This window comes from Ursus arctos, unplaced genomic scaffold, assembly GCF_023065955.2.
Source record: "Ursus arctos isolate Adak ecotype North America unplaced genomic scaffold, UrsArc2.0 scaffold_4, whole genome shotgun sequence".
Classification (NCBI taxonomy): domain Eukaryota; kingdom Metazoa; phylum Chordata; class Mammalia; order Carnivora; family Ursidae; genus Ursus; species Ursus arctos.
The window spans coordinates 32431670-32459030 of record NW_026623056.1 but is presented as its reverse complement, the minus strand read 5'-3'; the positions used below and the strand labels follow the sequence as shown (position 1 = coordinate 32459030).

General features: G+C 42.5%; 1 protein-coding gene across 2 annotated transcripts in view; it reads right to left on the bottom strand.

Moving 5' to 3' along the window:
- The window catches only part of HGD (homogentisate 1,2-dioxygenase), a 43300-nt gene extending 17816 nt beyond the window's left edge, over positions 1-25484 (bottom strand). The window contains exons 1-5 of one of the 2 annotated variants that reach the window (XM_026494385.4): positions 24157-25484; positions 18876-18947; positions 17967-18055; positions 14096-14201; positions 1388-1447 (exon numbers count right to left, since the gene is read on the bottom strand). In XM_026494385.4, the coding sequence (XP_026350170.1) occupies positions 1388-1447; positions 14096-14201; positions 17967-18055; positions 18876-18947; positions 24157-24171 (342 nt within the window). In that variant the 5' untranslated portion in view covers positions 24172-25484. The remainder of the gene's footprint in view (positions 1-1387; positions 1448-14095; positions 14202-17966; positions 18056-18875; positions 18948-24156) is intronic. The other variant, XM_044382453.3, reaches the window with a different exon arrangement.
- Positions 25485-27361: the final 1877 nt, after the last annotated feature.

The window sequence follows — 27361 nt, the reverse complement described above, 5'->3', positions numbered from 1 at the left end:
GCAGATGGAAAGGAGGGAGCTCCACTCCTTCAGATATCCATAATTCACCCAGAGTGGGGGATTTCTTTTAGTATTTTAATTCAGTTTGCCAGTTTGGGATCTATTTAGATGAGTCTACACAGAGCTTGGGGTACTTAATATAGAGAAGGAATTCTGCATGATCCAAACAATTTGGCCTATGGCTGGGCACCTGAACTCTTCCTAAGTAAGCCGTGGGCTGAGGTTGGTCTGCAAAATCTTTCAGTGCCTTCTTTAAGGCCCTCTGCCTTGTAGCTCCCTTCCCTCTCCCCTACATGTGGTTTGCTCTGAGCACAAGTGTTCCAATACTCCCGAGACCTGTAACTACCAAGCAGAACTTCTGATCAGCATTGCATTAACTAGAGTTGTCACCCTTGAGTCAATGCTATTCTAGCTCAAGGGTCCATTTCAGAAAGTTCATGAACTTGGATAGGGACAAAATTATATATTTTTTTCACTAATCTCTGAAATATATAATTTCCTTCAATTAATATGAATGTAAGAAACAAATCACAGAAACATTAGATGTGACCTGTAACCTGGTCACCGATAGAAATCATGGATATTTTTAGAACACATTATAGTTGTTACAGCTTTTCCGGAATATCATTTATGTTCATACTTCTAACAACTATAGCTATTAGATCTTTCCATAGATCTTGTAATTTAGTGCATTGATAGGAAGCATATATGTTACTATAAAACCAAATTTGTTATTTTAATATTTTTATCATTGTATTTCAGTATGATCAATTCTTCGTAATTTTATGCATGTAAACATTTATTTTATGCATGTAGAAACACAAGCTTTACCAGACTATTGAAGGAGTCCATGGAGAGGGAAACAAGCCATAAGTGACTCTTAACTACAGAGAACAAACTGAGGGTTGATGGAGGGAGGTGGGTGGGGGATGGGCTAGGTGGGCGATGGGTATTAAGGAGGGCACTTGTGATGGGCACTGGGTATGTATGTAAGCGATGAATCACCTAACTCTACTCCAGAAACCAATATTGCACTGGATGGTAACTACCAAAATTTAAAAAAGAGAAAAAAGGCGTCCATGGGGGGAAAAAGCTAAGAACCCCTGTTCTAGCCAAAAACAGAGAGACCTGAGGCAGGTAAATGCTCAATCTCCATTGGCCATTCAGAGATGTTGTAAAGAGCTCACCAGTGCGCTTTGGTGTCAGAGGCCATTCGGTGCCTGTAAGTAAGACATCCGTCGGCCAGCCCTGGAAGCAGAGGCAGGCGGTGCTGTCTCCGCTGCCTGCCTCGAAGTCGCTGTGGCTTGGCATTCGGCCTGCAGATGGCTGGATCACTCACCGGGGAAGAAAGGAGAGCAGAGGGAAGGTGTGGATGGTATTGACTTACGCTCACAAAGTCCACCTTCTTCTGAGATGCTTTTGGAATCTCAAATGGTTTCCATCGAAGCTGGAAAAAAAATGCACGTAACAGGAAAATTATTTTATTTTTTTATTTATTATTTACTTATTTATTTTTTTTTTTTTGAAATATTTTTCTATGGACTCTGAGAAACAAAGGAAAATTATTTTAGAAGGGGAAACCATGGGCTTTCTAAATAAATAGCATCGATTACACAGAAAAAGGATGGCTGTTCCTTCTGCGTGGCTCCGACTACTTGTAATTTTGTTATTTTAAAATTAATAATTACCCATTTTTCCTAAAGGGTCTCAGTGTGTATATAGCGTGTGTATGTGTGTGTGTGTTTAATCTATATGTATATATATGGTTTTCATTCTTAAGCACTTTAAATTTAAAAAATTAAAAGAGATCATTGCTTCTTATTTCAGGAGCTGTTTGTTTCTTTTAACATTTTGCTCAGGCACATCAGTGAATTTTGACTGATGCTGCTTTTTATGCTATTTATAATCGGCTCCCGTTCCTGGCATGCCAGCCGCACTGTGTGGGCTCCTGACACTGCAGGGGAAGGTTCTACTTCTACTTCCAGCCTTGGGAGTTTTGAATTATTTCTTTAAGAGAAAGAAAAAGCACCCAACTGAGGTTGGATTTAGTAAATGCAGTACCAGGTTCCATTTCTTCACCAAACCCCATGTTTGTCCCCAGGCTGCCTGACAGTTCAGTTTAAATCACAACAATCTTAAATTTAATGAAATGATCTAAGGAAGTGGGGAGAAAAATCAGCAGGTCTAGGACCTACTAGAAGTGTGTCAGCCCAGCACTTATTAATCATCCTGGCAGCAGGCCTGCCCCAGCCAGCCTGGCAGCAGATAAACCTCAGGACATCTCACATAGTGGCCTGTGCCCCATGGCCGGCTCCCCTGGCTGCGGCGCTGGTCCGTGCAGGTGAGGCTGGGCCTCCCCTAGGTCATGGGCTCATTTTGTATTTCGGAAAGGCAGCCAAGTGGGAAAAGAAGCAGCAAGTGGGAAAGGTGGCACTGGGATCATTCTACCTCTCTGACATACACAATCAGGTGGCAGTCTTTATTTTTTAAAAGCAAAGCAGGATGATCTCATCCTGGGACTACTTAAAAAGGATATAAAATGTCGATTTGAAAGACGTTGTTGAAACTGAGGGCTTCAGAGGGGAGGGGGGTGGGGGAATGGGATAGGCTGGTGATGGGTAGTAAGGAGGGCACGTATTGCATGGTGCACTGGGTGTTATACGCAACTAATGAATCATGGAACTTTACATCAAAAACCAGGGATGTACTGTATGGTGACTAACATAATATAATAAAAAAAAGAAAAAAGAAAAAAGAAAAACGTTGTTGAAATCATGCCTGAGAAGGAAGGAAAAGGTTTAGGGGCACCTGGATGGCTCAGTTGGTTAAGCATCTGAGTCTTGATGTCAGCTCAGGTCTTGATCTTGGGGTCATGAGTTCAGTTCAAGCCCCGCGGGGCGGGGGGGGGGGAAGGAAAGGTTTAGGACTAATTTCATTAAAGACGGTATTTCCTGGGAGGAAGGGGGACATGAGAGCAAGGATCTGGGACAGGGCTTCTCAACCTGGGCGCTGTTGACATTTTGGATTGGATAGCTCCTTGCTGGGGAGGCTGTCCTGTGCGTTGTGGGATGTTTAGCAGCACCCCCGACCACTCCTCACTAGATGCCGGTAGCACTCCCCCCAAGCTGTAATAACCAAAATGTCTCCGGACATCGTCACATGTCATCTGGGGGACAAATTTTCCCCAGTTGAAAACCACTGACCTAGGAGGGTAGTCCTCTGACACCAGGAAGGGCCACAGCTAAGCACTGCTAGCTTTTGGAAAGGAAGTTCTAGTCTACTACTAATCACTACAGGCTGCCTCCTTCTACATGAGCGGTGTTCAGTTTGTATACCCAGGAAGGTTTCCTGGAAGACTACACCACCTAGCATCTTAGTCCCAAGAAGAGTCATCATTCTAGATTTCCCAATGGAAGGGATTTAAGCATCAGATCAGTGGTTGCCTGGGCAATCTTTTACCTATCCAGAGGTTCTGAACTTGATTACCCATGAGAGTCACCCAGAAGGACTTGAGATCCAAGATTAAATTAAATCAGAATCTGTTCAGTATTTTATAAAAGCTTTATTTTATAAAAGGTCTACTAATGGGGCAGCTACAGTTTAAGAATCAGGGATGTCTGGGTGGCTTAGTCGGTTAAGCGACCGGCTTCAGCTCAGGTATTGATGCCAAGGTCCTGGGATGGAGCCCCACATTGGGCTCCCTGATCAGTGAGGATCCTGCTTCTCCCTCTCCCTCTGCCTGCTGCTCCCTCTGCTTGTGCTCTCTCTCTGTCCAACAAATAAATAAAATCTTTAAAAAAAAAAAAAAAGAAGAAGAATCAGTACACCCAGCCAGAGATTCTGTAATTCTTATATTGCTGAACCAAGCATTATATTCAGAAAAGTCCACCCAGTCAACCAATCAACAAATTAATCAGTCAACTAAATCGTGGTATCTTTGACCAGATGGGGCAGTGACATACTAGCTACCAAATAGCAAGGATGTTTAAACAGCACAAGCATAAAGATTACAAACCTAAGAAAAAAAAGGAGAGCAAGAAAAGAGATGGGGCGCCTGGGTGGCTCAGTTGGTTAAGTATCTGTCTCTTGGTTTCCTTAGGTCATGATCTCAGGGCCATGTGATCCATCCCCATGTAGGGCTCCACACTCAGCAGGGAGTCTGCTTCCCCTCTCCCTTCCCCTCTGCCCCTTCCCCGCATGCATGGGCACACACACATACACACTCCCTCTCTCAAATAAGTAAATTTCTAAAAAAAAAGAAAAGACAAAGAAATAAGAAAGAAAAAAAGAAAGAGAGGAAAGAAAGAAAGAAAGAAAGAAAGAAAGAAAGAAAGAAAGAAAGAAATTCCAGTAATAGGAGAAGCACTGCCTGATTTGTTTAACTGAGACAACACCTTTGTAGATCTTCCTGAAATTGAAATACCTGTTAGGGGTAGAAATCAAGTCCTGAAGCCCAAAGAAGAGACTTGTCTTTGGTGAGTGGGAAAAACTAAGCCAGAAGGGCTGAGAGGTTGGTTTGGTTGTTTCTGCTGGTCAGTTTTTCAGTTCTGTAGCCTATCGACCCTCAAGCCATGGGCATCAGGGGTGTCAGGTGGACAGGCACCTGCATGATGTAGGAGCGTGTCCTCAACAGGGCCCACACACTAGATGAGGCAGTGGTCTTGAAGAATCTTCTCTAATGCAAAAATGATGTCCCTCAAATGCTGGAGATGGCATAGAGAAGGAGGTAATTTATCTGCTGGGTCTGATAGCAGCAGGTTGTACAGGATCTATACTCAGTGTGTTCTGAAGGGTAATAAAAACCCAAGCTGGTTCTGATAAATCCAGTACTCACAGGAAGAAACCAGCTTTTGATCTTTGGGCAAGAGATTTGTGTCAGGAGCTTCAGTGTGATATGTTGTTGAATGTGAGGAGGGAGATTTGGGGAGATGATAAACAGAAAGAACCCATGAAGCGGAGGGGAGACACATCTGCTGCTAAAGCCAGATGTTCAGCTTAATTGCATGCCGTGGAGCAGTGACCCTCTGATCCAGGCCAGCCCAATGGGGCTGTGCACTGGGCTGAGCCAGGAAAGATCTGGGCCCTGCTACTGCCTCTGTTGCCATTTATTCTGTGATGTCAGGCAAGTCAAGGCATTTTCTGTCTCTGGATTGTATTTTTCTTACATGTAACAATGGGGTGCTGGAGGAAACTATAATTCCAGAATTCTCTTCAGAGAAGAGCTTCTGAAAGTGAAAAAGGATGCTTGTTAATTGATTTTGTCCTACCACTTTTTCAACAGTTTTTAAAATTCCAACTATATATTATTGCTAAATAACCCTTCACACGGAATTTAATTATTAAACATTTCAAAAGCAATGAAATCAATTGTAAGACTCAATGCAATGTCTTGACTATAGAGGATATTAATAAATTTCTGTTGAATGATTGAATGAATAAATATAAGGCATTAAGAACATTGCTAATATCTCAAAGAATAAGACTAAAGCAAATTTGTGAGATTATTTGTGGTCGAGTGACATTCAAGCAATAGTAAATTGGCAAATGTTTCTGAAAGTCCCAAGATTTTTTTCAAAAATGTAAGTCAATTCTTTATGTATGCAAAAAACCCTCAGTTCTTCCATATCCTGATTTTCTGTCTAGTTGTTCTATCAACTGTTGAGAGAGAGAGAGAGATGTTGCAATTTCTAACTACTGTGGATTTATCTATTTCTCCTTTCAGTTCTAACATTGCTTCACACATTTTGCAGCTGTATCCTACAAATTCTATTGGAAAATAAACCTTTACTTACCGGAAATGAGGTGGTTAGAAATAATTTGAAAAGCATCTTCAAGGGAATCGAAGTTAGAATTAAAATTTTGTTAAGGTTACCAAAGGAGAAAAACAGAATCAGTGGCAACATTTAGTCATCAAGATTTAAAATGCATGTTCAGGAATGAAAAGGAAATTAGAGAATTGGCCTCAGTATTTCCAGAGTCAGAATATCAGGAGTTGGACTGGAAGATCTGAGTATCCCTTTTAACAGTAAGATTCTTTGATTTACTGAAATTCCCTCTAAAATTGCCTTGGACTCAACTAGATTAGATGAGTTAGATACTCTCAACAATAATGGCTGACTAGAGGTAGACATATCATTAGAAGCCAATACCACCTATCTAAGAATTTGGAAGTAACTTGTAGATACAGAGTGACCACAGTGTGTAAGCAATTATTAGCTGTAGCTATGGCTAGGAGAGGCCCAGGGTAATCCCACTACAGTGAGTTTTAGTACAAACTCAGGAAGGTGTGTGTATATGTATGTGGGGTGAATAAAATAAAACAGTGGCTCACTGAATTGTTCAGCAAATCTAGTAATTTAAGAGAAAAGCCAACATGATATATGTGGAGAGAAACCAGGCTTTGAGTGACCCATTAGAGTTCTTTGAGGTAAGAGGCAAGAGCATGGGTAAGGAGGATGCAAGTTACTATACTTTATTCAGACTTTCAAAAGTCTTGCATGAAAAGAAAACAGATGAACTTATGGGAAGGGGGAAGAAAAGGAGAGAGGGAAATAAACCATAAGAGACTCTTAACGGTAGAGAACAAACTGAGGGTTGATGGAGGGAGGTGGCTGGGGAATGGGCTAGATGGGTGATGGGTATTCAAGAGGGTAAGTGTTGTGATGAGCACTGGGTGTTGTATGTAAATGATGAATCACTGAACTCTACTCCAGAAACCAATATTCCACTGTATGTTAACTAACGAAAATTTAAATTAGAAAAAAGTCTTTCACGAAGCTAGAAGAAAGATAACTCTTCATTGGATTTGAGTGACATTTTTTCATAAATAGAAACCTGGATTCCCATTTGACCTTGCATTTGAGTATAAAACTAAGAGCATTACATCCATTACGCAGCACCTAACACAGAGCGTGAAACATAGTAGTCACTCAGTAAATATTTGTTGGATGACATTTAATTCTCACGACAACCTTCTGAGATGCCTATGATTATCATCTCTATTTTAGAAGTGAAAGAACTGATGGTTTAGAGAAGTTTTCTTTGCTAAGAACAGATACCAAGATTCTCCCGGTCTCTCTTAGTAACCTACACCCTGAGCCCTTATATCTCAGCCTATTTTGATCTGCTTCCCAAACTATCCATGATTTGCATGGCTTCTAAACCCAGGCTTCGCCTCACTTTAATTCTTGTACGTGGTCTTCCAATCTCACCCTTATTTACTACTCCTCCAGTGCTAAGTTGCCCTGGCCCAATCTGACTCCTGGGACCGGAACATTGCTAAGGTCATTCGGTGTCAGCATTCTTGTTCGAGCCCCTTATGGTAATTCATTCAAATGATTTATTGGACCTTTCTGTGTGCCAGCTTTAATGCCAGGTGCTGGCAGTAAACATGACAGTCTCTGCCCTCAGGGAAACTATTACAGAAGACCTTGGAAGTGTGGGCACTTTCTGATAGGAAAACAAGGACATAGGTCAGTAGAAATGACTTCGGAAGAGAAACGTTCCCTCAGGAATAAGTCCTGGCATACAGCCCATTTAACATTCTTATATATGGAAAATAAGAGACACAATGAAATCATCTGGTTTTCAGAAAGTACTGACATCTTACCAAGGAGTGAAATGCAAGTTGATGGAGATTTCCTGTAAAAAGAGCCAGCAAGCTATCCAAAAGGGCTGAACATAGAGCAACGTGCACTCTAATACTTTTGGCAAACACCAGTGAATGCATTTAGGAAAATGCAATCCAGTCCGTTTATAGGATGATGGGATCTGAGCTATCAGGGAGTCAATTCAACAAATACTTGTGGTTCCACTATTTGGAAGAAGACGTGTGGAACACAGCAGGTCATATGAAGATGATGGAGACATAGATCCTATTCTCGAATACCCTGAGAAATATAGATAGGGCTCAAGGAAGAAAGTGGTATTTAACATGAGTCTTAAATGACGGGTGGGATTTGGATGGGTGAATATTTATGAGGGAAAGAGAAAATTCCACATGGGTGAAAGAGCATAAAGCACTGAGGCAGGAAAACTTAGGGTATTGCCCTGAAATGGTAAAAGTTCCAGTATGGCTGGTGGGTAGGGCACATGGAAGAAAGTGGAGGGTTCAAAAGACATGATAGTAAATTAGGGCTCTTGCTTGCTTGTCTTGGGAGCCTGCACAGGAAGAAGAGAGGGAAGTCAACTGTTGTAGGCTTTGGGATGTTGAGGAGAAAGGATTGTATTTAGCTATAGTTGATTTATGATAGTAAAAATGGAAACACTCTAAATATCTGACAATAGAGAAATTATCTTATAAACATATATTGGATTACAAAGCCACATTAAAAATTACCTACACTCAAGGAGTTTAAAAAGACATGGGAAAAGGCACAAAATATGATGTTTAAATTAAAAAAACCCCACAATGTAAAACCGTTTTAAAGCACGACTTTCATTAGAGTAAATATATATGTAACCGATTTTTTTAAATTGAAGTATAGTTGACACACAATGTGACAGTGGTTTCAAGTGCACAACAGAGTGATTTGACAAGTCTGTACATCGTGCTATCCCCACTACAAGTGTAGCTACCATCTGGCACCATACAATGCTATTAGAATATTATTGACTATATTCCCCATGCTGTGCCTTTTATCCCTGTGATTTACCCATTCCGTAACTGGGAGCCTGTACCTCCCCCGCCCTTTCCCATTTTTCCCATTTCCGCACCCCCCTCTTCACTCTGGCAACCATCAGTGTGTTCTCTGTATTTATGGGTCTGTTCCTACTTTTTGTTTGTTTGTATAACTGATTTCCGAAACAACATTAATATACAATTATTCACAACCCTTCCTCTGCCCTTCCCCGCTCCTTTGGAAAATTCAGATTTGCCCATCCTCGCTCCTCTCAATCTTGTGAACTCCAGCCTCACCATGCAGATCCATGTTTCATGTGTGAGTCTCCTAGGAAACGGGATGGGGACCAACACTGTAAGTTCATTCTCCAGGGGCAGAAAAGCAGAAGAGGAGGCATACTGTGAACCAGAGGCAGGGCTAAGGAGCTTGGGGAAGATGAGCAGTGAAACGAGAAGAGGATTCAGGGTGTGAGAGGGCTGAAGTCTGGGGAAACTGGGGAAAGGGGAGTGTACCAAGTGTTCTTGTAGGTTATATTTGAGTATTCTTTAATGTTCTCAGGAGAAACAAATGAAGATTGGAATTATTTTCTATTAATTTTGGTTTCTGGCTGCATGGGACCCCAGATCTTATTTACATATATGTACAAAAAAAAAAAAAGACTGGAAAGAAAAAAAACTAGAATTTAGAAGTGGTTAGCTCTGCATTGATGGGATTATTGGGCATTGACACTGTTATGTAAGTTTTGCATAAAAACATGTATTAATAGTGGGGAGTGCATTATTGTTGTTTAAAGAAGATATAGTTTCAATAGGGTAGTCTGGACAGGCTGAACTGTAAAGGGTTCAGAGATGAGTGGGGGTGATAAAATGGGTTTAGATTTCTTTCTCAAGAAGTCTGGTATGAATAGGAGAGACTTGGTCAGAAACTTAAAGAAGTGGGAAATCCAGGACATTTTTGGAGAGAGGGGGCTTTTAGGGATAGGGGAACTGAATAGTTTGACAAATTAGACAGCAAATACCCTGGGAGGGTGTATTTTTTGGAAACATTTTTGGTAATTTCCATGTCCTAGAGGCAAAGGGAATTCTATGGCTTGGTCTTTAATTAGCTGTGAGGTGTTTATCACTTGGTCCAAATTATACTGGTTGAGAACTAAGAGGTAATTCCCTCAGCTGAGGCTTAACTGGCTCCAGTCTGACTTTCCAAATGTCAAAAGGTTAGGGATGTAGTAGTAAGAAAGACAAATTTTAAAGGACTCTGATCTTTAAAGAGGAATGCTGATTCAGAAATGCTAACTGAAATCTGCAAAATCACAGTTAGAGTGGATGCAGATTTGTTTGTTAAATTCTGAAATTCCAGAAGTTAGAGGAAGGTACATGATGAACAAAATTAGGTATATTTCTTATGTGAGATATTAATTGATTGAACTTGTTATGTCCACGGCCTGAATCTAAATACACTCAAAATAGTTTGCATTAATACTTAGACAATGTGCTAAGAGGAAATAAAGCTTTTGGGAACATTGTCCTCAATCTTCCTGGGAAGGTATCAAAGATGACAGTGATGATAGCATATCCCATGATGCTCTCTTGGAGGAAATATTAGGTAATCTTCAAGTCTTCAAATTCCCAGAGATGACTAATGTGCGGAGTTGGTGAAACTGATGAATTATTTATTTTGGTCTGTGACAGGTGAAGACATACCTACAATACAGGCATCAACAGAGGACTGTCAGATGGGTACCTAAATATAATTTTCTGAGACTTTCTCGATGAGAGTCTAGTGTCCATATTTGGAAGAGGTTATGAGAGGGGAGAAGTGATGGATGCAGATTGCTGTGGTTATTAATGCAGCATAAAATTGGGAAGAGATATTAACTTGTCAAGAAGGTGCAAATGAAAAGACAAAAGGATCGACGTAGCAGGAACAGCCAGGATGTGTGTATCAGGGCAAAGGAAGCAGGATGGCAGGGGGTGTAAGTCACAGAGGATGAGACACCACTACCCTTGGGGGAGCTGTTGCTCACAGAGGCACTGTTGAGTTCTGGGGCACAGCTGTCCCAAAGCGTGTAGCACAAGGTCATGAATGGAGAAAAGGGAAATAATGGAGAAGAAATTCATTTGGTGGCCATCATATAGAATGTGTCTGAAGGAATTCAAAACAGGAGATAAGTGACACGTTCAAGGAGAAGCACAAAGGGAGGCTAGAATGGGAAACACGGGGATGGAGAGGAAACAAACGTACACTGAGTACCAGCTAGAAAGCAAGCAGAAACCGCTGCTGCTGTTCTCTGGATGCCCTCTGCATCAACTCAGGATTTTCAATGCAGTTGTCTCAAACTTCCCTCTCAAAATGTCTGTTAATTAGAGATGAAGCAATAAAATAACATGCAAAGATGGCATACTTGACTCTTGCCTATAATGAGAGACTTCCATTTTCTCCTTCGGTAATTTCTACAGCGTTTGAGTTTTTATAACTATGTATTACTTTTATAACAAGACAAAACCAGAAAAATTCTATCAGAGTGAGGTTAGCTTCCATGGATAAGCCACCTGTACTACAAAATAATCACTCTAAAGGGGTGTATTCATGTTAAATAAAATGTATCAGTAGTACCATAGAAATGATAACATGTAATAAAACAATATTACTGAGTATGTTAATTATCACACTCACAGTAGACTCATATTACACTCACATTTTCCTTAAAGGTTAGGCTTAAAACCTGACCTCTACCCCAAATAAATTATATAAAAATAAGTGTGGCTCCACTCTTGGCCACTCAACCATAAACAAATCTATGAAGATATATTAAGGTTATAGAGGGTTTTTATGACTGGTGTGGATGATATGAGCAGGCAGGGGCACTGAAATTCCCCACTCTGCCTTATTGACCGCTAGTTATTTGAGAGCTATCATAAAGGCCCCATGAGGGGCATCTGGGTGGCTCAGTGGGTTAAGCATCTGCCTTTGGCTCAGGTCACGATCCCAGGGTCTTGGAATTGAGCCCTGCATCAAGCCTCGTATTGAGCTCCTTGCTCATCAGGGAGCCTGCTTCTCCCTTTCCCTCTGCCTGCTGCTCCCCCTGCTCGGGCTTTCTCTGTGTCAGATGAATAAATAAGATCTTCAGAAAAATAAATAAATAAATAAATAAAGTCCCCATGATTTGAATTCCTGAACATTTGCCTGTGGCCTTTCCCTGTAATCCTTCTTTTAGTCTAGCTCAATTTAGTGTAGTTAGTTCTCAAATTCAGTGTACATAAGAATTACCATACAGGGTGGCGTACACAAAACCAAGTATCCTATAATTTGTAGGTGATTCAAGGGATCTTTCAGAGATAATTTTGTTTGTACTTAATTTTTGTCTTGCTGATTCTACAACCACCCTATTTCTTTGTGTAATGTGAGATTTGGCTCCACTTGAGAGAACTATCAGAAATTTAATTGGGTATTCCCTTATACTGCCTGAAAAAAAGAATAGGGAAAATTCTTGTGGCTCACATACTCTCTCAACCTTCCAAAATTAGTATATATTAAATGCTTAATTTATTTAGCCTGACCAGGAATCCTATCAAAGTACAGGTATCCATCCTTTATATTTTTTAATAGAAGATAGAGTCCCGTTATTAAGCAGTCAGGTCTATTTATTGGTCAAAAACAAACAAGCATGACCATTTTAACTCTAAGAGAGAAATTAGCAAGTTTGAGATGTAAGCCTTGAGGAATCCAGCAGATTCCCAGAGAATGAGCAATGACTTTGGCTAGAATGATTTATGGCCCTTTACAAGCTAAGTGGGGAACCAGATGGTTAAATGAGGATGGTCTGCCAGATGCATTCTTAACCTGAGGGTGGGAGAGAAAGTGGTCAGGTGGGCCTGGATTAGGAGGCCAGGTGAGACTCAAGGACGTGGTGAACACAGGGTCCCCACGTTGGTTGTGCAAATTGTGATCTGCACAAGAATCCTGACTGGAGGAAGCAGGAAGGGGCAGGAGCTGGAAGCCTGGCTTTGGGTTTTGGTAGGGCACGGTGCCCGCAAGGTTGGGGGCTGGAGGAGGGACTGACATTTCCCATATGCTGAGAGGCAAAAATAGGCCAGTGGTGAACGGGAAGGATGTTTGCTTCCTGCATTAAACTTCACACAAGTTTAAGGGGCAGTCATTTAGACAACATATCCTGGTTTCAAAATGGCTGTGAGATGGCTAACATTTTAAGTTGTTAACTCACATTTTGTTTTTTACTCTGAAGGCCTCCCTTCTGTCCCTGCTGGAGAGGAGAAAGTAGCATTCAAGGAGGTACTCAGTTCTCTGAGATTTCCGTAATTAGAAGAGATGGAGCAGAGCAGGAAACCAAAAGTGATTATGATTATTCTGGATTTTGTTCTACAAAAAATCTAAGCATTTAGGGGAAGGGGGTTTGTAGATATAGACATAATGTCTTGGTAAACCAAGGGGAGGCATCAGATTTCCGTGGGCTGTGGGAAGGACAGAATGAGAGAGGAAGAGAGAGATGAATTGGTTGACGGATCTATGTGGACTCTGAACACAAAGAAGACTCTTGAACCTGCACCCTGGAACTCCGAGAAGGAGGGAGGAGTTGTGCGACATACCCAGGACAACAGAACCAGAAGTGGACTGGCAGATGATTGCGTGCCCAAGCCTCTGCATGATGGTAGCAGAACAGTGGGCATCTCAACATTATCCAGTGAGGGAGGACCAACCAGCAAGGCCCAACCTCTACTCCTACTACTTTGGCATTGTTTAAAACCAGCGATTCCCAAGGAAGACTGAAATGAAGTTGTTTTCTGCCAATCTGGCAGATAGGGACCTCAGAATAAAAAAATAATATAAAACCAAAAAACACATTGACCTGAACATAAAATTCTAGATTTTATACTCAATATGATACCACTGCCTTTAAGTGAATATATCGACATAGCTGTATCAGAGTCCTGGGTCTTGCCTCCTGTGTGCTAGGCACTGTGTGAAGTATGTTCACACCTGTCCTTGCATGTAATCTTCACAACAGCACTGCATGGCCAATGTTGTGATCACTCCAGTGTGCAGGTGAAACACCGCGGCTCAAAGACCCAGCGGGCAAGTGGAGGAGCGGGGATGCAAGCCCAGGTCTGTTTTCCTTCCTGCATTCTGTACCTGTTATCAGTGGCATGTACCTAAGCTAAGAGACAAAGAGAATATACCGGAGTTCTCAAAGGTAAAAAACAAAAAACAGAGCTCAGTCCACTACAGTATTGGGTCTGTCTCACTACCGAGGGCAGAGTATATGAACACACGCACTCACTCATGCACGTGCGCAATCAATTCCAAACCTCCCACCCAGGTACGAGCAAAAGAACAGACGCACTTTAGCATTTATGTTTTAAAAAATGTCTAATTTCTCAAAGACCCAGCTTTGACTTAAATATTTATAGTCAAGGCTTTGGCTACATGGTATGCTCTAATGCACAGGACTGGTTTACCTGGTTAGGGTCCGGGTCAACTTCATCCCAGTTGTGAGTGAGATGGCCTTGGTCGAAGGATTCAAAGGGCTTGTGAGAAACTGAAGGTAGAATCCTGTACAACCAACTGGGGGAAAACAAGGACACATAAGCCTTAGGGTGGTGTTACGAGGGATATGCAAACTGGCTCAGGAAGTGCCATCAGGAAGATGCTCAACAACGATCTGTGGGCTTTAATGTGAGAAACAATGACACAGCATCACTTCTTAATAGCTGCTCTTGCCCATAGGCCTGGCCTTTTCCCACCTTTCCACTCTACCCATCACTCTTCAAATTGAGGCTCTGGCTCTTGGTGGTTCCCATACTGACAAAAAATGAAGAATTGTCTTTCCCAATGACAAATATAAAGGAAGGGGAAAAGTACCTTGAGGGATATCTGTACAGGAAAATCCACAGAAAAACATTAGTGTGTATACGTCATCGGATACTAATTCTTACTCTGGAAGGTGAGGGCAATGAATCCTACATAGATTGAGAGAATATGGGTGGTTTCTTTGTTATTTTTGAAATATATATATATATATTTAAAAAATTATAAAAGTAATACATGCTATTGGTAGAAATAATTTAAGTAATTCAAAAGTCCCTAAGGGTAAATGGGTCCTCCAATTTCTCTTGCAATTTCTTCAGGGCCAATTACCAGAAGCGTCAGAGCTTAACAATGTTCTTGTGTATTCTCTCAGACATCACCAGTGCATATATAAACAAAATTGCCAAATCATTGTACCACTTTATTCTCACAACAATAGTGCATGAGAGTGACTGATGGCTCATGTCTTCACAAATATGGGGTATTATTAAAAATAATTTCGGACTTATAGGTAAAAAATAGTATCTCATTTTTATTTTGTATTTCCTTTATTATGAGTAAGGTCGAGGATCTGTATGTTTATCGGTCCTTTGTAATTTTTCTACGAATTACTGGTACAAGTCCTTTACCATTTTTCTGTTGGGTTATTTATCTTTTTGATATTAATTTGTAAGAGGTTTAGGAAATTAACACTCTATATTCCAACATTGTAAGACGATCTGTTCATATATTCTTATTGTAAGTATATTTGTAACATTGTTTTCTTCCTTCCTCCCTCCCTTCCTCCCTCCCTTCCTTCCTTCCTTCCTTCCTTCCTTCCTTCCTTCCTTCCTTCCTTCCTTCCCTCCTTCCTTCCTTCCTTCCTTCCTTCCTTCCTTCCTTCCTTCCTTCTTGAGTTTTATTATCTGTTTATGTCAAGGCCTGAGCTGAGGAGCTCCCTGCCAGGACCCAGACCTCAGGCTTCAGGAAGAGAAGACTTTGATGCAGAAGACCTGAAGGACACCAGGAGAACTGTCTGTAAGTTGAGAGGGACACTGAAACTCGCTAAGCAGGACCCATGTCCTTTCAGAGGCCATCACTCTGGCAGTGTACAGAATGACAAGGAGCACGACCTCTGACAATGGAAGACCCGACCTGCTTGAATGGGCTGTGGCCCCTTAAGCCCTAGGACAGTCTACTTCAAGGGGTGGAGTCTACCTGGCCCTACACTGAAACTTTTGGGAGATAAAAGGGCTAGATTTGTCCAGTGGGTGTTTGATTCCTTCACTTCAAAATGATATGACCTCAGACCTTGGACTTCAGGCTATGAATAAACTAAGCCTCTGCAGCTTCCAGTAGTGTCTGGAGTTGAGGGCATGTATGTATATCTTAGAAGCAACTGTGTGATTCTGGGCAAGTTACGAAAATTCCCGGATCCTGTTTCTCATCCTTATCGCCTAGGATTGTTGCAAGGATTCAGCTCATGTATCTAGAATGCCTGACACACAATAGGTGCTCACTTACTAGATTTGAGTTGAATTGTCTGTCTATTCCTAATCATCTGGGTTTTTATGATGGTCCAGATTATCCACATTTTCTGTCTTGACTCTCCCCTCTCAGTACTTAAGAGATCAGCTAACGAGTCTGATAAAAATTAACCCTTGGTGGGTATAATCTCTGATAGTTTTGTGAGAGCCCTCCACTCTGGTTTAAAGGAGGATTGACTCACTCTAAGAATCCCAGGCTTGCTCACCTCAGGAAGCTAGTTCTTTCTTTCCACTTGGGATTTTGAGCATTTTCACAAAATTATTGTGGATACCTTTGGAGAGTTCTAAACAGATGGGTGAGCCATGCCGAGTGTCCCTTACTTTTTTAGCTGTTTATGAAACTCCCCAGGCAGCACTACATTGCCCTGGACAGAGATTTAATTCCGACTGAAGGATTGTGCCAGCTTCTTAATGAAATGCCAACAGCTCCTTTTCAGCCTCCTGGAACAGAGCTAAGCTCCTGCTGGCTGAAGATATTGCTGAATAATGGGGGTAGGCAGTAGAATCTGGAGTCCTGGTGTCCCATTAGCGAATGGGCCATAAAGTCAAGAACATAGTCATGGAGGCGAGGTTGTCATAAATTAGAATGGACAGGAATTGTCAGTGTGCTTACCTTACCTTGACTGTTTGGGATTGCAGAGAGAGATGATTAAATATCAATAGAATTAACCCCCAATTTTGGCAAGTATGAGGAACTATCCCCTCTTCCCTCCATGCACATAGCTATCAAGAGAGCAGCAATACTGATATGGACAGGGTAGCATAGCGCTTGCCATCGCTCACGCTGAGCTCTCCGACAGCCTCCTAGGGATTCCCTGCACTGGAAGGAGAAACTCTGCTATGGCGACAGCAATGATGGTTGGAAAAATTAATGTTCATTGAGCACTCACCGTGTGCCAGGCAATGTGCTAAGTACTTTATAGGCATTCTTTCCTTTAATCCTCACCACAACTATGAAATAGGTACTATATTATCTCTTTTACAAATGAGGAACCAGAGGCTCTGAGAGGGTAGATGACTTGCCCAAGGTCACACAGCTGAAAAGAGAAGGAGGCAAGATTCAAACTCAGGGGACCTTACTCCAGACTGGGCATAATTAACTACCAAAGACAACAACCTATCATTTGTGTGGTCCATTGTGCTGTTGTATTCACTATCTCATTTGCTTCTCAGGAGGACTTTGTGGAGGTAAATCCAGTCCCTCCCACTAAGCAGTACCAGACCAACTGCCCTCCTCCCAGATCTCCAATATTAGGAGCAGCCCTCTTCAGAGGCGCTAGCCTGATAGTCCTATAGATCGACACGACTTGATTAAGCCACAGCACTTACTGCCTCCCCAAACCGCACATCCATTGCATTCAACCTGTCCCATGGGAGTCAATCAAGGGAGTGAGTTCATTGACCTGGCTTGTGGGTTTAGAGCAAACAGGGAACATGACACATTATGCTAATGAATGTGCTTGGTTTTCAGCAAAGGCAAATTCCAAAGAGTAAAACCTTATTAATTCAAACCACGAGGGGCCATAATACATGACCTTTCAACTGCCCAAGCTTAGTTTTCCAATATTTCCATGCAAAGAACATAATACTTCGTAATACTTCTATCTTCTAAAGAAGTTATACTGAATCATTTATAATTCTGAGTTAGCCATTATTTAAAAAAAACCCAAGTAAACCAAACTTGAAAACTCAGCTGGACAACCTGTAGGGGAAGGCCAGTTTATTGGGGACTTTCTTCTGAATACAAGTGAGAATTTGTAAATGGAGCTGGACATGTGTGTTTTCCAGACTCTGTGCAGCCGCTCTCTCACTTTCTTCCACCAGTCACTTGATCCTAGCAGGAGACGGGCCCATCACCTGACACCACCCAGAGCACGGCCTGTGAAGAGCAGAATCTTGGGCAGCCGTGGAAGACTATGGTCCAGTGTAGGAGACAGCACTAAGTACTAGTCATAAATCCCACAGTCTGCAGGTCAGAATTAACTGAATCCTGTACCTTCTCTTATTTGTGCTCCGTGGACAAGTGAAAGCAGATCCTGAGAGCTGCTCAGCGTACAGATTGTAAGGGCAGACTTGAGGATTGTTCTAAAACAAAGGAGGCAATAAACAACATCACTTCAATTAGAAAACCATCCCAACCTTCCCACCAAGCAATTCAGTGGGGGAATTCTGCCCCAGATGGGGACGCTCTGGGGCACTGCACATGGACCATCCTCAACGCATACATACTTTTTGTGGCAACTTTTTAGGTGACTTTCCCCCTGGTTAGAAAAGCAATACATGCGTAATGTAGAACATTTATAAAATATAACCCATTATCTCACCATCCAGAAATAACCCAGTGTTGACATCCTGGTGTATTTCCTTCCATTCTTAACCTCCAAAATGGGGAGCCAGTGTTGGATGATGTGTGTAGTCCTATAATGACCACGACTTTTTTTTTTTTTTAAGAGGGAACACTATATCGTGAGCATTTTTTCATGCCATAAAATGTTCTTCAAAATTTTTGAAAAAAATTTTTGTTTGCCATATTTTTGTTATTGTAACCAACACTAGTGTAAACATCTTTGTGGATACATTTTTAGGACTGGTTATTTTCTGATCACTGTCATGCCGTAGGCTGTTCAAGGGGACTACAAGGAAGTCCTCTTAACCTTGAGCCTAGGGGATCCTCCTGAAAGTCCTATAGTTGACTATTTCAGAGTGGGTGTTTTCCCATAGGTAACCACCATCCCACTTTAATCTTCGTATTGTCATTGTTCTGTGTCCTAATTGTCTTAAAGATTTGTGGAAACGCCTAGACAATTCCCAAGAACAATGGTGGCTAGAGGTGCTTTGGCCTGAGGGCTGGTTATTCATTCCTACAATTCAGAGCTGTCTGAGCTAATAGTCTATTCGTTCATACCTGTCCTTCTGGTAGGGCACCTGGGCAGCGAGGGTCTTCTGAGGCACACTCGTTCCCAAATCCAGAAATGTACTGCACATGACAAAGACACAAAGGCTATCATTAGCACGATTAAAAGAGCATTTCACAACATTGATAGTCTAACGAAGGTAAGAATTTCTATATGGACATGTGTTTGTGTATGATGTTCCATATATAATACGTTTACTTTGTCTCAGCGTGTGGGCCATTCAGAAAAGGAAATACGCTTTGTGTTAACTTTAAAGACCACCAATTAATTGGGAGAAGACCGCTGGATATGGCAGAGACTCTCTGCCCATAGCTGTACTTAGTTGATTAATGGGCTTATTCTTAATGATCCCACTCCGAGAATAAGTTCTTTAATTCTTTTTTCCACCAGGGAGTTCTGGAGAAGGGAGATAACTCAAGCATCACGTCAACTCCAGATTCGTGGGATCTTGCTGGGCCTGGGTGGCAACCTCCCCCCATGTGGAGCTCCATTCCCCTCTGTTCTCTAAAATATGCAGCCGTAAAGAGGCACGGGGATCCAATCTACAGCAAACCTTTATTATCTGGTTCACCTATGGAACACTTGTGTATATATTTCTATTTTTGTGGATTCATGAAAATGAAGTTTGAAGATAAGAGAGGCTTTCAGGAGAAGTGCCAGGCCAGAGTCCGTCCACAATGGTACAATGGCGTCTACTTGGTTGTCGGCTTTTTACTCTCTACCCAGAGGGGAAAAAAGTTAGGGATTTTTTCAACAAAGCAAAGTATGGGAGCCCCTGAATTTGCTGTTACAACATTTAACACACCTGTGAGGTTTTGGTCGCTGTCTGGCTTTTCTGCTAGTTGATAAGGCCCATGGAATCTGTGACTAGAGCCGTCTTGTTTACCTGTATGTGCCCTGTGCCTGGGTTACCAGAAGGTACTCAATAGATATCTATTGTTTGATTCAGCCTTTCACTTAGAGCCTATTCTGGGTGTATGTGTGCTGCTAAAATGAGGTTAGAACCCACTTTTCTCTAACTCAGATATTAAAAAATGGCCATTTTCTTTCCAGAGTTGTTCCTAATAAATGTACTTAATTTTAGCTTAGGATAATGAAAGTGCAGCCTTGCTCAGTGGGTGAAATGCCACCATCTGAGCACATGTCTTTAAGAGATATAAGAAGGATGTAAGTGGGTGGGGGGTAGGCCCTCCGGAGTTCTCAGTAGCATGGAGAAGGATGAGCTAAATGCAATATGCCCGAATGTGTAAGCACTGATCAGGCCGATAAGTGCTATATTTGGAAGGAATAGCAAATGCGAAAAGTTATGACCTAGAAAGCAATGGAAGTGAAATTACCTCCAGACACAATTTTTTTGTGTGTGCGTGTATATCTGAAAATCTGTCAGCACTAAAATCACTGAGTTCCGTGATACTCAGGTTAACAGCAGCAGCATGCGGTTTGGGCTGATTCCTTTGGGAAATGGCAGAGGATCGAGCATTCCGGCTCTCCACTGAATACAATTTTCTTCTCTCAGAATGGACCTCACACTCACCATCAGCGGGACTGAATGTGAGCTGCTGAGAAATGGTAATGACCCCAAATTATCTTCAATTCTGTGGAACGGCATTTTAGACCTATCTGTGACTGAAGCCACTGAGCATTACAGCGCCTTCGCTCTGTTCACCTGCCGCATTGTTTCTCTCCGCAAGAGAGGCAGGGAGGCCTGCGTGCGCAGGAATACAGCCGAAACTTCTCCAGGCATGGGTGGCTGTGCTTATTAACCTTCCCCATTCTTCGCAACTGCTGGCCTCAGAACGGAGTCCAGGGTTATATGTATTTTTGGAACAAGGGAAAAGACACTTAGTATATGTAATTCTGAAGCATTTGCTTCTGACTGCTTTAAAAAATAGAAAAGAAAGGAGAAAGAACAGCTGGTAGTTTGGAAGGGAGCCACCCAGCTCCGAGAGAGGTGTGAGTTCTGAGCCGGTTTCTGCATCTTAGCTGTGGTGCATTGGCTAAAGAGGAGGCGGAAAATGCTGACTCACTCTCCAGTCGATTTTCCTAATCCTCTGAGAGAAGAATTACAGATGAGTTTATTAGAGCTTTCAAATGCCATGTCCCTTACTGCCGAAGGCATCTGACTTGAGGAAGCAGTATTCTGCAGCTGCTTTCCCAAGGCGCTGAGATCAAGGGCAGAATCTGGGCTCTGCTTGTATCAGCTGTGAACAACCAAGCGTTCAACGCCAGCTGGTTCAGTGACTATGTACAAATGCACCTTACGCAAGAAGAAAAGAAAATCTAACATTAAGCAAGTGAGTTGGTATGTTTCCTTCAGTCCAGGTTTCTGAATAACTGGATCCAACATAAAAATATGATGTCACTTTTTCCCAAGAGAATGATCTGAATCTTTTCTAAATGAAAGGAGAAATCACGGGGCTCCATGTAACTTCAGTGCCCTCGGTGGTCGGGCAGCTATCTAGTATACCGCTTTTTAATCCGCATCTGGTCCCCGGAATGTGCACTGTGTGTCAGAGTAGGTTTACGAGGTGCTCTCTCCCGACTCCGATTCTGGGTAACAGCCTGTTGGGATGAGCAGATGGTGCACCTCCCTGCCTATCACTGAGCATGAAGGAAAGAGAGAGAAGTCAGGCTGGAGGTGCAATTAGAGCTACCTTGTTCCTATGGAAAGAGTCCAGTATTTCTCCTGAACTGTGTTGGGAACAGAGAACAGATTGTTGGGAACTGGGCGGTTATTGTGGTAGGCTGAATCGTGACCCTCAAAGATATCTATGTCGGAGTCCCTGGGACCTGTGAGTATTACTTCATATACTCAAAGAGACTTTGCAGATGTGGGTGAAGTAAGAATTTTGAGATGCGTTACTCTGGACTGTTTGGGTGCACCCTAAGTGTAATCATAAGTGTCCTTAGTAGAGGGAGGGAGAGGGAGATCTGACCACAGGAGAGGAGAAGGCCATGCCCTGAGGGGAGTGGAGGCTGGAGCTGTGCATTTCCAAGATGGAGGAGGGGCCTCGGTCATGGAATGCGGGCAGCCTGGGCCAGCTGGATTTTAGCCCCAAGAAACTGATTTCACAGTTCTGACCCCAAGAATTGTAAGACAATAAATTTGTGTTGTTTTAAGCCACTAAATTTGTGGGCATTTGTTACAGCAGACACAGGAAACGAATAAAATGACAGTATTAGTGGGTCCCATTTCTGGCTAATAGAATCACCCCCAGAAATTTGTTAAACACATACCCAGACCTAGTGAATCAAAATATTTGGCAGGTCGGGGTGGGGGCGGGGGGGGGGGCAAAGTCTGGATATTAAACAGCTCTTCATTTTAGAAATGAGGAAATCAAGATTTGTAGAAGTGAAGCAACGTAAGAACATGGGTGATCTATTTGAAATTTAATTTTATTATTTAATTTTTTGAATCTTCTTCCCCCAGTTGGGCTGCTTTTATGTAAATGCGTTGAGCCTTTTCTTGATGTATCTATTAAAACGAAGAAAAAAAGCTGAGAAGTGTATTTTTTTGACTTATGTAATGTTTATTGATTAGAATGATGCAGTCTGGCTCTCCGTGTTTGGATTCCTGATCTCTAGAGCTAACCTTTGCTTGTGGAGATTAGACAGCAGGCAGGGAAGAAGGCCTTTGAAATTGAGAACAAAGACCAGCGTGCAATTTACATTGGTCTGCTGGTGCTGTGCATAATAAGTTGCTAAAAATTTCAGCAGGATAGGATTTTAGAAATAATTTATTTATAAGTGGTAAGGATGTTTCCAACCCCTGCTGAATTCCCCTATAGGATTTTCATCAGGGAACAGTTTTTATGCACTCTCCTTCTTCGAAGACTTCAGCTACCACCATTGTTAGGGTGACCTGCCGTATCTATCCTCCCTGCCCTACCCATTCCTCTGAGATCCAGATCCCTACATCCCACCACATCCTGGGTATCTCAACTTGGCTGTCCCTACAGCAGCTTAAATTTAGCCGAAACTCTGTTGGCTCGCAGAACATTCTGGGCTGTCTGCATGTGCCACGCCTTTGCACTCACTGTTTCCTCTGGCCTCCACCTCTTTTCACTTAGCCAATTTCTACTTCTCTCTTAAGACTCAGCTCAGGAACAGCCTCCTTCAAGGAGTTTCTCTAGACCCTACCTAGCCCAGACTCAGTTCCTTTCCGATATTAATCTGTGGCATCAGTACTAACACATAATATTTGCTGAATCAAAGAATGAGAGTTCTTTTGCGGTCTTTCTCTCAGTCAGGCATGAAGATAAGCTCGTTTACCTCAGTGAGGAGTGTTTTCAGGATCCCTATCAACTAGGGAGATGTTTGGTTCTTAAAACTCAGCATCAATTGAAGGGCGTTAGGGAAGTACTCAAACTCTGTATCCTGAAAGAAGCCTACAGTGTGGCCCACCTGGCTTGAGTCAAAGTTCTGGGCAGTTCTATTCAGTTCCACATGCATGTGTTGGGCCCCAATACAAGCCCAGGCTGGACACTAGGTGTGGTTTTAGACACTGGAAAAAAAAATCCCTTTGGATTTAAGGCACTCAGTTCATTAGATGCCACTAAGGCTCCTTTTGGAGCCTAGGGTCTAGATTCAGATAAACCAGGTTCTGATCCAGTCTCCATTACCAATAAGTAGTGACCTTGAGCAAATCACTTAATCTCTCCAAACTTTCCTTCCCTTATTGGTTAAATAGAAATAAGAGTGCCTATATCCCAGATTTATTTTGAGGATTACAATATGAGTTAATTCATTAATACCACATAACCCACACATACTTTTCAATTGCACATTAAATAATAAAAAGGAATTATTTCCTAGAGGAAATGCTAGGGCTTCTACTGGCCAAGGGCCGATTGTGGATCCTCAAAATAACTGAATAGGTGAAGCAAATCTAATTGGTCGGCTGGAGGCAGTCCAGGAAGCTGCAGCCATGGGAAGATGTCAGGGTGTTGGGGCTGGGAAGCAGACAGTCAGAAATGCGTCTGCCCATGGTGGAGGGGGGCCTTATGATGTCTACAGGTTCCCAAGACAATATTTCAAATGAACAAAGGCAAAAGATAGACAATGAAGGTTTCATCTCTTCTTTATCACCTCTCCCTCAACCCCCCAGCCCCAGCCCCAGCCATGCCTTTTAGACACCATGGCGAAGCTTCTGAACACAGGAGCTTGGAATGGGACCTTGCTAAGTCCTTTCTGACTCTGACACTGGAATTCTCAGAAGCTTCCATAGGTTCTGGCTGAAGAAGCCAGAGCAAACTTGGCGGAGGCTCTTACCTTTAACTCGGCCATTTTCCGTCTGCTGCAGGTGTGCTGACTTCAGGAAACGCAGGCCCAGAGAGGGTATGAAGCCAAAATCCTTCTGTTTCTCCTTCAACCCACTCTCTGGACGTTATTCTCACCACTTCACTGTGCTCACTGGTTAGCAGGCAGCTCAAACTAGCAACAAGAATTGGCTAACTGATAACTAGGGAGAAAGTCCAGCATGCTGATTTTCAAACTGCTTACACAATTGCCTTTGGTTTTTGTTAAACCCAGGTTGTTTTGGGAAGAGTTTGCAGAGGCTTATCTTCTCTTCATCTGAGGTAAAGATTAGCCAATTATGTGTTCCAGTGAAAAGAAGGAGGCTTCTTACTGAAGACAGAGAATGTAAAGCTCTTCAGGAAAGAACTGTGGTAGTTAGTACCTGCTGTGTGTGGCAGAGGCTTCCCCACTCAGTCCTGACTCAGGCCCGGAAGGAAGAGGGCAGGGTGTTCACTCTCTGCAGAGCGTGACAGAATGAATTGTGCTCGGACACAGGTTACACACACCTGCTTGAAACAGGGACAGGGGCTAGACGGTGTCTGGAGGTGCCCCCAAGGGATGAGCTGGGTGAACTGTCCAGAGCCTGAAGCACTTCACTTAAAGCAAACCGAGATGTTTACTACTGTTCCTCTTCATTTCTTAAACACATGTAGTGTTTTTATATGTTCTTTAAGAATCTTGTTTTCTAATACCTTTATCCTTCTAAAAACAGACTGAGAGATTACTTTCCAGCCACCTTTTCTCTGACTCCCTTGCCCTTCATCTTGGCTATTCTCCTTAGCCTTGGTCAGACATCCACTTCTTGGCTAATTGTATTCGGGAAAAAAGAAACCATATATCGACTGTCTGTTTGTGCCAGATTTTTCCAGACATTATCTCATTTAATTTCACGAAAACAATCTTGTAAACTAGGCTTTATTATCACAAACTTAAGTGCAACAGACCAGGCAGGAAATGTAGGCTAGGTGGTATTTCAAGGTTAAGGCTTTATATATGAAGCTCCGATTTTTAAACACTGGCAACTAAAACAAACGAATGAATGAATGGAAAAAACCACTGTGGTAGATTGCAGACATGTCCACAATTTTCTCCCATCCACGTATGCATGCTCTTTTGTGATGTCGACTTTGCTGCTCTTCCCAGTGAGTAGTCTTTTTCTTGACTCCTTGAATCTTACTTTGGTTAAGAGCAAACACAACACAAGCAGGGGCTTAAAAAGTACTTGTGCCTTGGGATTTGTCTGTCTCTTACTACCTGAGATTACCATGCCGAGAAGCTAGGTTAGTCTCCTTTAAAACGAGAGACCACACGAAGAGAGAGGTTAGGGCAAGTTAGTCCAGCACTAACTGCCAGACATGGGAATGAGGCAATCTGTCTGCCAGATAATGACAGGCATATGAATGATGCCAGGTGAGAACAGCAGGAGAACCACCAGCAAGGCCTAGTCCAAACTGCTGACTCATAGAATTGTAAGCAAACAGAATGGTGTGTTTTATGCTATTAAGTTTTGGGGTGGTTTGTTAAGCAGTGGGAGATAACGGGTACAATGATGTCAAAAACATGCATGCAGAATTGAAAAGGTTATGGGCTGCCAGTTTAGACCCCCTGCTCCATATAAACGGGTCTAAGTTACCTCCAGAGGTCCCCAGGCTCCAGCATACTACAGTAGCAAAAGAATGATTTGCCTACATATGAAGTGTTAGCAGGGAGGGGGCCAGACTGAAGTGTGGCTTGATGCCCGAGTTCCAGGCAGTTATAGGACATCTCAGCATATGTCAGCATAGACAGATGACTTTGTGGTATTATGCAAGCTTCCCCGGAATTTATATACACACCTGGGAGGAAATGTTATGTGCTGGGGGAGGCCCCAGTTTTACTGAGGCTGTTTTTTTTTATTATTGCAGTGTGCAGACTCAAAATAAAAAATGAATTCAAGAAAAAAATATTTCTTACATCTCAGTTTATGAGTACTTTGGGTCTTAAATCTATCGATCCTGGAAGTTAGTCTTTGGTGGTTAGGGGGAAAAATGAATGGGAGTCAATAAAAGACAAGGGAAAAGCTTTACTGCTTTATTTTTCCATAAACTTCCTATGCTCTTTCCACTCAATCAGTTGTGAAGGCAGATTTAAGAAGTGTTTAAGCTCTTTCCTAAGATGTGGGAGATTTCTGAAAGAGTAAGAAAGTGGTCACAGGTCCCTGACTGGATGAAAATTACTTTGAGGGGCTTGAAAATATTTGAAAATCGAATAACCTATCTCCAAACTTTATGGATTGCTCCTAACTGGCTTACCTGTATTTCCTTTTTTCTGTTTTTATAATTGTGATGCAATAAAACAAGTATCTGCTTTGTATAACCACTATGTGTCGCCCACTGTGCTATATACACACAGGGGACATGAGAATAAATAAAACTCAGGAACTATCTGATTCTATGTCTGATGGTATTCCATTTTAATTAATGTAATCACACACTCACTGCTTTATTTTACAGTTTTTGAGGACCTGCTATGTGCCAGATCCTGTGAGATGCAGGGGATACAAAGATGACTGACTCAGTCCTGTTCTCTACTAGAACAGCGTACTGGGGAAGAGCATTACAACCGAGAACCATACCTGCTGTGACAGGGAAGGGCCCGGGGTGCTATCAGAGGGACTGAGGGGCACCTAGTCCTTAAGAGGAGGGCAGGGAAGGCTTCCCAAAGGAGAGGATACCTGAGCCAAGTCGCGTAGGGTGAATCAGGATAGGGCATGAGCCGAGGAAAGAGTGCGTGCAGAGAAGAGGAAGAGCAGTGCATTGAAGGAACTGTGTTTAGGGCAGAGTGGAGGGGTCTAGTGAGGGCAGACCCGGAAGGAGAGGGTTTTGGCAGACTTCTGGATCAGGGGAAGGGGGGTGCCTTCTGGGCAGGGTTTGGTTTTTAGCATTCAAAGACGCCCAGTGGAAAGAGCAGGTTGTGTAGGGACAAGGCAAACATATCCTGAACCAGAACAGAGTCCCAAGATCAAAGCTGTGAGCTAAGAACAAAGATGCTAAAACCAGACAGAGGAGGATAGATTCAGTGGATGGATACAGGGAACATGTGAGGTGGAGAATTTGAAAAGGACCAGGAATCGGAGACCCCAGGTATCTGCTTCTCCCAGATTCTAGGACAAATTAGAGTTATGCTCCACAGAAGCTCC